Source organism: Dysidea avara, chromosome 11, assembly GCF_963678975.1.
Source record: "Dysidea avara chromosome 11, odDysAvar1.4, whole genome shotgun sequence".
Classification (NCBI taxonomy): domain Eukaryota; kingdom Metazoa; phylum Porifera; class Demospongiae; order Dictyoceratida; family Dysideidae; genus Dysidea; species Dysidea avara.
In genome coordinates, this window is record NC_089282.1 from 4,825,695 (window position 1) to 4,836,681 (window position 10,987).

Here is a 10,987-nt window from a genome sequence, read left to right on the forward strand (position 1 = left end):
TCAAAAATGCTATTTCCTGGCTTAAAACAACTCATTTGTCAAGTTTCTACTTCAAACGTGTCTTATCAGTTAACACTTGCATCAGTGTATAAGACACACTGTGGTCTGGCTTCTACTGGATGCCACTGCTGTACATACATAGATTTGTATATGCACAAAAATGCATGCATGTGTTATACGCACACATGATGTGTTTTCCTTGCAGCTGGTTAGACATAAGCGTTTTGTAAATGATGAGAAACAAGGGCCACAACATGGGTCCTAGGAGGATTTGATTTTCTGCAATCATCCACTGTCAGTATGTGTGTCTATGTCACTGGTGATACACTGCTTAATAGTTGGTAATGTAGCTAACAGCCAGATTATGCGGTGGAGATAAGGTGCCTTGAAAACCAACAATAGCACATAGCACTAAAAAGCCCTTCTTCTTTCTCCATTGACCAAGATCCCAATATTGTTCACTATTCAGGGGGTCCTCTTGCCTGTACAAATTCCTTGGCCAGGAAGCTAGGTAGCTTGGCACTGGTTCTATTTTCCCTTGACTAGGAAGATGGGTACCTCCCACACAACTAGGATTAGGGTAGGAATTACAAAACCCTCAGACACGTATTGAAGAAGCTAAAGATACGTGTGTAGCATGTGTGGTAGTTAAGTAGTACTGGTCTGGTATTGAAATTTCAATGTTTGGTGACATCTGTAGTACTAGCCCTTACATTTAGTGCACAGGTTATCCAGTTTCACTGTATTGGTGAAAATGGCAGAAGCTACCTTATAATTACCGAGAGTCTACACTCCCTGTACTAATTTAGCAGCTGTAAATGAGATTTAAGTATTTTTTAAAGATTAATATAGAAAATCATTGATCAAACACACCAATCCAAATGTCACTGGATGGTATTCGCTTAATAGCTCCACCAAGTACAAGTACCTTATTACCAGCCACACCCACTACTGCTCCAGAACTCCTTGGTAATGGAATATTTGCTATTCATCTCCACAAACCAGTTGATGGGTTGAAAGCCCGCACCTCACTAGTCTGACTGGTCTTATCAGATGGTTGTCTTCCTCCAACTGTTAACAGGAACTTGTTGTACAGAACAACAGGAGTTGAATAACACCAAGGAGTGTCTGGGAGCGACTGCCACTTCAACTGGTGGTTTGAAAGGTTGTCTAGTGAAGCAATGAATACTTGTGGAGATGGTATAGCACCAAAAATAGTTCCCCCCGTAGAGCATGTTGTTCATAATAGTCATCTTGAGTTGTAGGTGAGGCTTAGGGAGATCATCACAAGTGTACCAACATCCATTGGTAGTGTCCAGAAGTTCAGTAGTAGCTAGTTTAATCCATTTATCTTTGACATAGACTTGTCCTCCCACTACAACTAACATTGACTGATATCCAACAGCAGCTGCATCAGTTCGAGCAGTTGGCATGTCTTTACAGTGCTTCCACTCTCCATCATCAAAAACAAGTACCTTGTTGGTGACTTCACCACTCTTTGTCTCACCTCCAGCAATGATCAGTTTATTATCCAGTACAGTCATAGCAAACCAACAGTGTGGTGTGGTAATAGGAGAGGTGCTCCACTGGTCAGCATACACATTGTATATATCTAATCTATAGCAGCCTTTGCTTTCATCAATACTTTTCCCTTCAAATCCTCCACCAACATAAACTAATCCATGTAGTAATACTGCTGTATGTGCTGCACGACCCACTGGTAAAGGAAGGAATTTCATCTTCACTGGTTTATTGAAAACATCCACTTGTGGATTGGCCTATAAATTGCAATAACACCATAATTGATGCATTTTACAAACCCTTTACCGATGGTGATATTGTGGTATCCCTCAACATTTTGGTTCCCTGTCTCTACCTGCCATGTTATGGGGTTCATGGTCACATATGGATACCTCACATTCTCTGCTTCTTTCATCCTCCTCATCCTCTCTGATACATCTGATATTGGAGGACGTCTACTTGGATCATTATCAAGACATTGCTCAACTAAATGCCTTAGGTCTACTGAAGCTCCTCTCATCTTCTCTACATGTTCTTGACGTTGTTCTACTTCTGATAAAGCCACCAGTTTTCTAGTCTTAAGATCAGTCACTACATAATGTAGTGGTTTAGGCCATTCTTGATTCACCACATGAAGTATCACTCCATCGTAAGAGAACACATCAAGGGAAGGACCGTACTCTGGGATCTCTGCTAAAGCTTCTGGTCCCATGAAGTCCACTGTTCCTGGAGCACGAGTCTTTGTCTTCTTGATGTCTGCCCTTATCACTTCGGCTACTCCTAGGTCACTGACACAAATTGACTTGTCAATAAGATATTATTGGGGGGAAGATCTCGGTGGACGATGGGAGGATTATGACTGTGGAGGTACCACAATCCTCTAGACACATCCAGTAACATAGACAACTTCACACACATTGGAATATTTGGATACTTTTCCACCAGTGACGTAAGGCTCTCCTTAGTCTCGCGTGGCCAGACCGCTTTTTCTTCGCCACGGCGCTTATCGATTAGAGATTATAAGTAAGCGCTTGCTTCGAAGCAGGCGCTTATAATCTCTAATCGATAAGCGCCGTGGCGAAGAAAAAGCGGTCTAGCCACGCGAGACTAGGCTCCCCTGCATCCTCTCCATCACTAGAACTGGTAATCGCGACTCACCACCAGGATTGTATACTTCTAGAACGAGAAAAGCGGTCTGGCCACGCGAGACTAATCAAAGCTAAGTGTATCTCTTTTGCTGGGTACAATTTTCCGCAAAATTCAACCTCGAAAACCCTTCCATACGCGCCAACACCAATATCCTTTCCGTTTGGCTCCACTCCAGTGAGATAAAGATGTTGAAGACGATCGCTATCTCTTGCAATGTCCTTTTTTTTTTCCTATCTAAACGCGCTTGTGCACAATAAAAGAGCGTAGCTCAAATTCCAATTCAATTCAATTAATACAATCAACACATTCTATAATATCTCCTATTCACTAATGTACAGTTACTCATTCCTTCTTCTTCTGGCTGCTACTAAAAGAACTTCTTAGCAGCACTTTCCTGTCTTTGACGGTACCAGTTGTACACTAACAATATCACCACCTGAACACTAGCCAGTATTGTCAGCTGGACGATGGTCACACATGACTGACACACGGGGGGTGGGGGACATGACGACACTTGTGTCAACTACAGTCATCAACACAACATCACCATCAACCACTATACCACACCACTACTCACTGTGGATAACTTTGCTAACACTTCTTCACTACTCTTTGATGATCTCTCTGCTACATGTTTCAGCTCATATATTGGCTGAAGTGCTTCAGATGTGATTCCTCCTTTTGCCTGATTCTTCTCTAGATACTCCCTAAGTAAAGAAGAAACCTCTCATGTTAAACAACCCATGTATCCCGATACATCGTGAAGTGGTTTTGTTGAGATTAAGTCCGTACATAAGGACAGGCTACAAAATATTTCACAACACTTAGATTATGTACAAGTCTATTGTGGATTATTAAGCACTACAATTAGAGCTGAGCGATAGTTGCGATCTATCGACTATCGTGATAGTGAGTAACAATCGTGACATGATAGTCTACAATCATACTATCGCGATATATTAAACAAGTCTGTGCTTAGTCAAAAAGCATGGATAACAGAAGCAAACACGATAGTATTGAAGTTGAGGAAACTGTGCAAGTCTAGTTGATCATGCACAACAAAGATTACAATTACAACGTTTACCAACTAAGTGTTAAAAAAGCAGATGCGTGGTATGTAATTGGATTATTTATGTGCTAATTACATGAGGTTAAGTGTCTTTGATAACTGCAATATAGCACTATCATGATACTATCGTAATCGTGATATAAAAGTTACTATCAATCGTGACGGTGATAGTTGTACTATCGCTCAGCTCTAACTACAATAAAATCATCCTTCAAATAATATGAATACTGCACACTACATTAGACTTAATTGAGTACAATTTTCTACTAGATACAAAACCTTACACATAATTCAAGCTACACATTTCATACTACTAATGTGAGGAAAAATGATGAAATGTATACCTGAATATGATGCTGAACAAGTGCAAGTAGAATAGTGGCCATTATTGTGCCATACCTCAAATCCCCCAGCTGATGTTGCACAAGAGATTGTGTGTTCTTAATACTGGTCAGTTCCTCCCTCATTCCTGCAGGTAGAGCCCCACCCCCTGCTGATGGTGATGCAACAAGTAGTGTATTAATGATCTGATCAGTTTTGTCCTGTAATATTCTGAAGGAGAAATGGGTGAATAACAGAACTTGTATTACTTAAACATACTTTACAGCACGATTCACGTCATACTGCGTCTCCAAAATTTGACGAAGATTTCTCTCCCAATCTGCTTCGTACTATATGAGAAAAGCAACAAATGAGTGCATGGATTGTATTTATCCGTATAAGCAAAGGGAAATGCATCATCTTACCAGCCACGCCTACAAAGGTCATGTGCACAATAATACCGGGTCCCAGGAGATGCTACCTTAATATCAAGGTCCTACAATAGCTTAATATGTAGAACAAGGCTTTCAACTAGCTTATATTTTTTTTAAATAATACTAGTACGTATGTTTAAAATGCTAATTTAAAAGTAAAGAGGGATCCAAATGATAAAAAGCAGTGAAACAAGAGATGAATGATGGTTTTACAGCATAGTTATGTGGGAAAATCCCTACATTGGCATGTTATAACAATTATCTTGTTCAATGTCAAAGTAGGGATTTTCCCACCAAGCTATGCTGTAAAGCTATTATTTTATCTCTTATTTCACTACTTATTATCGCTTGGATCCCTACTTTTTAAAAATAATAATACTAATTTGTTTGAGTTTTTTGTTATAGCATACAGCTGTACATGTGTGACTGTTCTATTAGGATGACTGCTGTATTAGAGTATCTCAAGTCAGCCTCTGTATAACCTACAAAGGGGCATAGTTATTTTCACTGTGCTATTATATATACAGCTCAGCGTTGAAACCAGGTCACTACTGCTGACCCGGATGACCCAGATAGCAATCCGGGTCAGACCCGGATTAATTAAAGCCAAGGCATGCGATAAGAGCTATGTTTCGGCTAGTCGCGAGCGAGCGAACAAGACTAGGTTTTGAGCGCTCGATTCGTGTTGAGTAAATATTGCAACTTCAGCCTAGCTGTAGGTTAAAGACCAAAAAAAAAAAAAAACGTCATCACCTACTGACAATAGCTACCCCTCACCATAGATACCCTCAGTTTCGCGCTACATACTGCACTTACTAATAAATGGGCGTGGCTGAGCATATGCTAGTAACGTGATAAGTGGGCGTGGCTCACGAAAGAGCTACGCGATAGCATTTATAAGTTTCCATGTCGTCAAATGAACAATTTCGTTTCTCACGTGATCCAATCCGGGTCGGACCCGGATAATTTGTATTTGGACCCGGATGACCTGGAGAAAATGTGACCCGGTTGACCCGACCCAGTTTCAATGCTGATACAGCTAAACCAATAAGGGAATGTGATCATCGTATTCGAGTAAGTAGGTTGATAAGAGGTGTAGTCTCTGCGATTGATTATTATCAAGATCATTAATGGGCGTGGTCGCAAACCTATTGTGAAGTTACAGGTATCTACCAGGTGTCCAGTGCCTTTACAGTAGTGTAAGTGCTTTAAACAATTTTGTTGGCATCTAAATATGCTGCTCAAGGAAAGTGTTGATACAGAAAATTAATGCCTCCTTATGGTATGAAGAAGACAACCAGCCTGTATAAAATGAAAGAACAAGGCACAGAGGGCACATACTCATCGGAACCTTTAAAAGGTACATGCCACTGGTGAATTGTAATTGTGACATAAAATGGCGGCTGTACACTGCTTCGTTTGACCTCCAGCCTTGTGAATGTGGTCAGGCAGGCAGACAAAAATTAAAGTTTTTAAAGGTTCTATATCCGGTCGCCTGTGTTCACTTGTTTTCAATGCTATATTTGATGTTAGATGGACTAATATTATTCCTAATTTTCATCACGCAAGATGTTTTTAGGATGATTTTTAAAGTTAGCGTTTTAGGCAGCATGCGTCATTGTAAGAGTGATCCCTACTTAAACAGTACGTTGATAAACACCTGGGTGTCTATATGGATAAAAAAATGGTATGTATTTGTATGTTGCAAATTTGATGTAAAAGTTGTGTAATTCACTTATACCTGTATGCAACATCAAGTAACCATTACACTTACAGAGAACTCATGTTCAAAGCTGTCCTGGTACACATTCACATGATCACTTGGTTGTTTTGATGGTCTATAACATGTATTATGTGATACTCCAGTAAGTTTACTATATAGCAACAGGGGCGGATCCAGGAGCTGGCAAGGGGAGGGGCACAAACAGGCTAAGTTGTAACATAGATAGGGGGTGTCTATTATCTATGGTTGTAAGTGGTTGGGAAGAACCAGACTCTCTTGTTAGTTGGAAGCTGCAAATAATCACCTCTTAGTAGTATCTCAGTGTTGGTTTTGCCATTTTGGCCTTTCAAGATGGTTGTGAAGTCTCAAAAGCTGTTTAAAAGGCTACCAATGTCTTTATAAAATCAGCAACACGATAATTACTTTTAGAGGCGCTTTAGCACACTCAAAGCTGCTGAGTGACAAGTTTACGTCTAGTTTGACTGATTCACTTTAATTTTAGATGAATTTGTAACAATAAATGCCAGTAAAATGTGCATATTTTCATGAGTTATAAGTTGATTTTGGCCTGACATAAATTATAATCAAAACTTGTAGCTAGCTACAGCTACTCCACAAGGGGGGGGGCATTTGCCCCAAATGCCCCATCCTGGATCCGCCATTGTAGCAAGAACTGCTAACTCACGTTCCTCTCTTCTTAGTCAATTCTTCAGCATACTGATCAAATCTATCTTGGTATTCTTTTGCACTTTCTTCTGTTGCCTTCAACAATAAATATTTTAATAAAACACACACCACACAACTGCATTCCTGTTTCCAGTTAAATTATTGCAGAAAAAAATTCCCTCCAAAATAGCACATACAATAATAGCCTACCTCCTTCCCCTCATCCAATGGGTGTAGACTATGAACAATGAATGACATCACATCATGATCATCTGATAGTCCACCTGTTGCTGCTGAGATACCAAAGTATCCTTCATCTGGTATGTTAGGGGTAGTGGACACCATGCCACACAAGTCATAGTCTGTGTCTCGTTGTGACAGTCCCTCGTGTACCCACACCTGGAGGGTGGTAGTAACACACTGTGTTAAAATGTTAGAATATGGTCTCACTTCAAGAGTGCCCTTAACTCGGATGATACGTAATCTCACAGGATGTGGACGATTGCGGAATTCCTTCAGACAGCTCAACTGATCTTGTCCAACACCATCACTACAACACACAAACACATTCACAGTACATCTCATCTACCTATACACATGAATATGTTTGCCAAAAAAAACACAGTGACACCATTAGGAAAGTAAAGATAACATTAATCACCACAAATTTCATCAACAACTTATTTAACAAGTCAAACAGCGAATGCAGTCTTGCAAGAATTAATACCGCATATATTTCCATTGTACTTTGCATCCGAGAAGACTGGTATCACCAGGTTGGGCTTGGTTAGCAAGGTATTGCTTACATTGATATCATTCTAGCTCATATCCAACTGGTAGTGTTCTAAGCATAAGCAGCAGGAACAGAAGTAGTTCTGGGGCTACATAAAATTCATTTCTTATGGAGATGTTTGAACCTATTATGTGTATTTGTTCTGTACACACATGGGATGGCCCTACACGTATAGGTCAGATGTCAACTACATGTATATCACTGTCCATCTGTTTACCTAAGAAATCATTTCACTTACATACAAACTATCTTCTTCTTGTTGCTGTAATAGTTATTATACTGGGAGAAAATTAATATTTTACATTGAACATTTTATTTACGTATGACCAGTCATTTCATCATTTACAGCAACTAATGGGCCATAGCAATTTTTATTTTATATAATAAAAGTGAAGCCTAATTGTTCATTTTTGAAGCTTTAGAAGGCTACATAATGGGCTGTCTGGTTTTACAGTGGATGAAAACATTACATCACAATCATCACCACAGCACCTCAGGAAATAAGGATTAATGATCTAATTCTTATGGGAATTACTAAGTCATTAGTCCCTGAAGTATTACATCATTAGTTAACAGTGTCTCACACATAATGGTTGTAACTGGTAGCTCCATCATTCATTACGACTTGTATTTGAGGATTATCTTGTTGTCCATCGTTGTCAAAAGAATCAAGAAACACTCCAAGGCCCCTCCATCGTTCTGGTCCACCAAATGTGGGACCACCTTCAGCTTTCTCCTCCGTAAACCAGAATGCCATCCCGTCTGCTCCAGTCTTCATTCTACCAGTGACTCTCAGCTTGATTTCCACCATCCATTCACTGTGACTGAACTTCTCCTTGTTCCATAGCCAACCTAATAATCACCAAATAAATTGTATTACTACTACTAGTCTGATAGAAATGAACATCCTTGATGCTATAAAGAAGCTTAGTAAAAGTACCTGTATTCAGATTTGGCATCTACAGCACAAGACTTTGTATAGAACAAGTAATACAGACCTATTATACTGGTGTGTAAGACATTCTACTGTACAGTATGTTGGCATTTATACATATACGTATTTGTATGTGTCCAAAATGCATGTGTGCATGCATAGATCTAAGCACATGCACGTACACACAAACACATGCAAGCACACACAAAGAGGTTTACAGATGCGTTTTCTGTACACTGTACTTAAGGGTGGTGTTGTTAAAGCTAGGCATACGTGTTTTGTAAATGATGAGAATCATGTAAAGTGACATAACATGGGTACTAGTTTGAGAATTTGATTATGCAGCTAGTATGTGTGTGTGTAGTGTGTGTGTGTGTGTGTAGTGTGTGTATTGTGTGTGTGTGTGTGTGTGTGTGTGTGTGTGTGTGTGTGTGTGTGTGTAGTGTGTGTGTGTAGTGTGTAGTGTGTGTGTGTGTGTGTAGTGTGTGTATGTAGTGTGTGTGTGTAGTGTGTGTGTGTGTAGTAGTGTGTGTGTGTAGTAGTGTGTGTGTGTGTGTGTGTGTGTGTGTGTGTGTGTAGTGTGCGTGTGTGTGTGTGTGTGTGTGTGTGTGTGTGTGTGTGTGTGTGTGTGTAGTGTGTGTGTAGTGTGTGTCTGTCTGTTTCTGTGTCGCAAGTATGGGCCTGGTGACACACCACTTGTTTATGATCTGTTTATGGTCTAGCTAACAACAGCTTCTTGTCTCTGACTATGTGGTGGAGACCAGGTAGGGCAAGGTTCCTTTTCTTATAAGCCAACAAGAACATATCCTGTTTTTACTAAGTTCAAAAAAGAACACAGTCAAAATTGCAGATCACCAAACACTGAACCTGTGACCTTTCAATACCAGACCAGTACTACATAACTACCCCATGCACACGCTATGCATACATCTTTATACCTTTATTACCATCCAAAGGTTTTTAAAGTCCCTACTCCAATCCTACATGGGAGGTAATCACCTTCCTGGCCAAGGGACACTGGATAACCTATTTACAAGCGTTGAATTTAGTACAGGCAAGAGGAATCCCAGGATAGTGACCAGGCCAACAGTAATAGCTGGGCTCTGAGGAAAAAGGCTAGCCCTTATTAGTGCACAAAATATCCAGTTCATTGTAATAATGTATGTCACTGTAAGAATGGTTTGTCTTACAGTTAGGGTTGGGTGATACTGAAAAAGTGTACCATGATATATCATGGAAATATTTATCATGATAATCAATATTATTATGATAATCAATATTATCATGATAATCAATATTATCACGATAATCAATATTATCACGATAATCAATATTATCACGATAATCAATATTATCACGATAATCAATATTATCACGATATTACATGCACATTAGTAATAAACGTACATACAAGTTTTGCTATGGCTTGTACCATCTGATAAACAACCCTTAAATTATGAGCACTGCATATGACCAAGAGTATTGATATGACTATATATTAAAAGCAATTTATAGCATTTGTAGACAGTTTCATTAATGGTATTGTATTTTGTAAACAATATATCATGATATATCATAAACTCGATATATCACAATGTGTAAAAATAGCCTCGATACAGTTATCTCATCTCATGCTTTTATCGCGATAGCAACGCTAGATTTCCCAACCCTACTTACAATGTCCAGTGCATATGTTGGACAGCATATTCTGATGTATTACAGACAGCAAGTTGCTACCCAGCACTGTTCCCTACCCATGTTCCCTACGTGTTTCCTACCGTGTTCCCTGTGGCAACTGAAATCCCTTTGAAGTCTGACTGTGATACTGTCAGCCAAATACAATACAAACAGCAATTAAATTACTTGGGGCACAAGTATAGAATACGTATACACACACTTCATCACACCGACCATACCTTGTCGACTATGGATGGAGGGGCATACCCTTACTTGGTCCCAACTCGGAATAGCATCTGTAGGGTAATAAATATTGTTTACATACAATTATTTGCATATAACTAACCACAGAATTTACCACAGACAAATGTAATTGATGCAAAACCGCATCACCTTAGATTACCAACGCTAGCAGTTAAATCTCCTATGCTAAGCACTAACTTCCTCCGTATTCCCAGAAGTGTATGTCGCCTAGGCTGTTTACTAGGCTGGGTCCTTTGAAACTATGTTTGTACTGAAATTTCTGCTTGACTGCATTCAAATCCTGCAAACCAGTGACGACCTGACAAAGTATCGCTACTAAGAGTATCCAGGTCCGTTTCGTAGTAATCATCATCACAAAATCAATAGAATCATCGATAGGTACTTATAACAATGGAAATGTTTTACTTACAATTGCATTGTGGTTTTTGGTTTTAAA

General features: G+C 39.5%; 2 protein-coding genes across 5 annotated transcripts in view; both read right to left on the minus strand.

The window, feature by feature from the left end:
• LOC136238830 (protein ERGIC-53-like) overlaps positions 1-10,987 on the minus strand; it is an 18,248-nt gene extending 7,261 nt beyond the window's left edge. The window contains exons 1-11 of one of the 4 annotated variants that reach the window (XM_066029442.1): positions 10,729-10,985; positions 10,527-10,583; positions 8,261-8,528; positions 7,334-7,433; positions 7,094-7,282; positions 6,903-6,979; positions 6,269-6,332; positions 4,340-4,410; positions 4,139-4,291; positions 3,248-3,377; positions 2,935-3,193 (exon numbers count right to left, since the gene is read on the minus strand). In XM_066029442.1, the coding sequence (XP_065885514.1) occupies positions 3,038-3,193; positions 3,248-3,377; positions 4,139-4,291; positions 4,340-4,410; positions 6,269-6,332; positions 6,903-6,979; positions 7,094-7,282; positions 7,334-7,433; positions 8,261-8,528; positions 10,527-10,583; positions 10,729-10,903 (1,440 nt within the window). In that variant the 5' untranslated portion in view covers positions 10,904-10,985 and the 3' untranslated portion in view covers positions 2,935-3,037. Of the gene's footprint in view, positions 1-2,934; positions 3,194-3,247; positions 3,378-4,083; positions 4,292-4,339; positions 4,411-6,268; positions 6,333-6,902; positions 6,980-7,093; positions 7,283-7,333; positions 7,434-8,260; positions 8,529-10,526; positions 10,584-10,728 lie in introns of those variants that run through there. The other 3 variants (XR_010693211.1, XR_010693210.1, XR_010693212.1) reach the window with 3 other exon arrangements.
• Positions 1,733-2,460, minus strand: LOC136238832 (uncharacterized). The gene is made up of 2 exons (XM_066029447.1): positions 1,828-2,460; positions 1,733-1,778 (listed from the first exon to the last, which is right to left on the minus strand). The coding sequence occupies exons 1-2, from the start codon at positions 2,231-2,233 to the stop codon at positions 1,750-1,752; spliced, it is 435 nt and encodes a 144-aa protein (XP_065885519.1). The 5' UTR covers positions 2,234-2,460; the 3' UTR covers positions 1,733-1,749.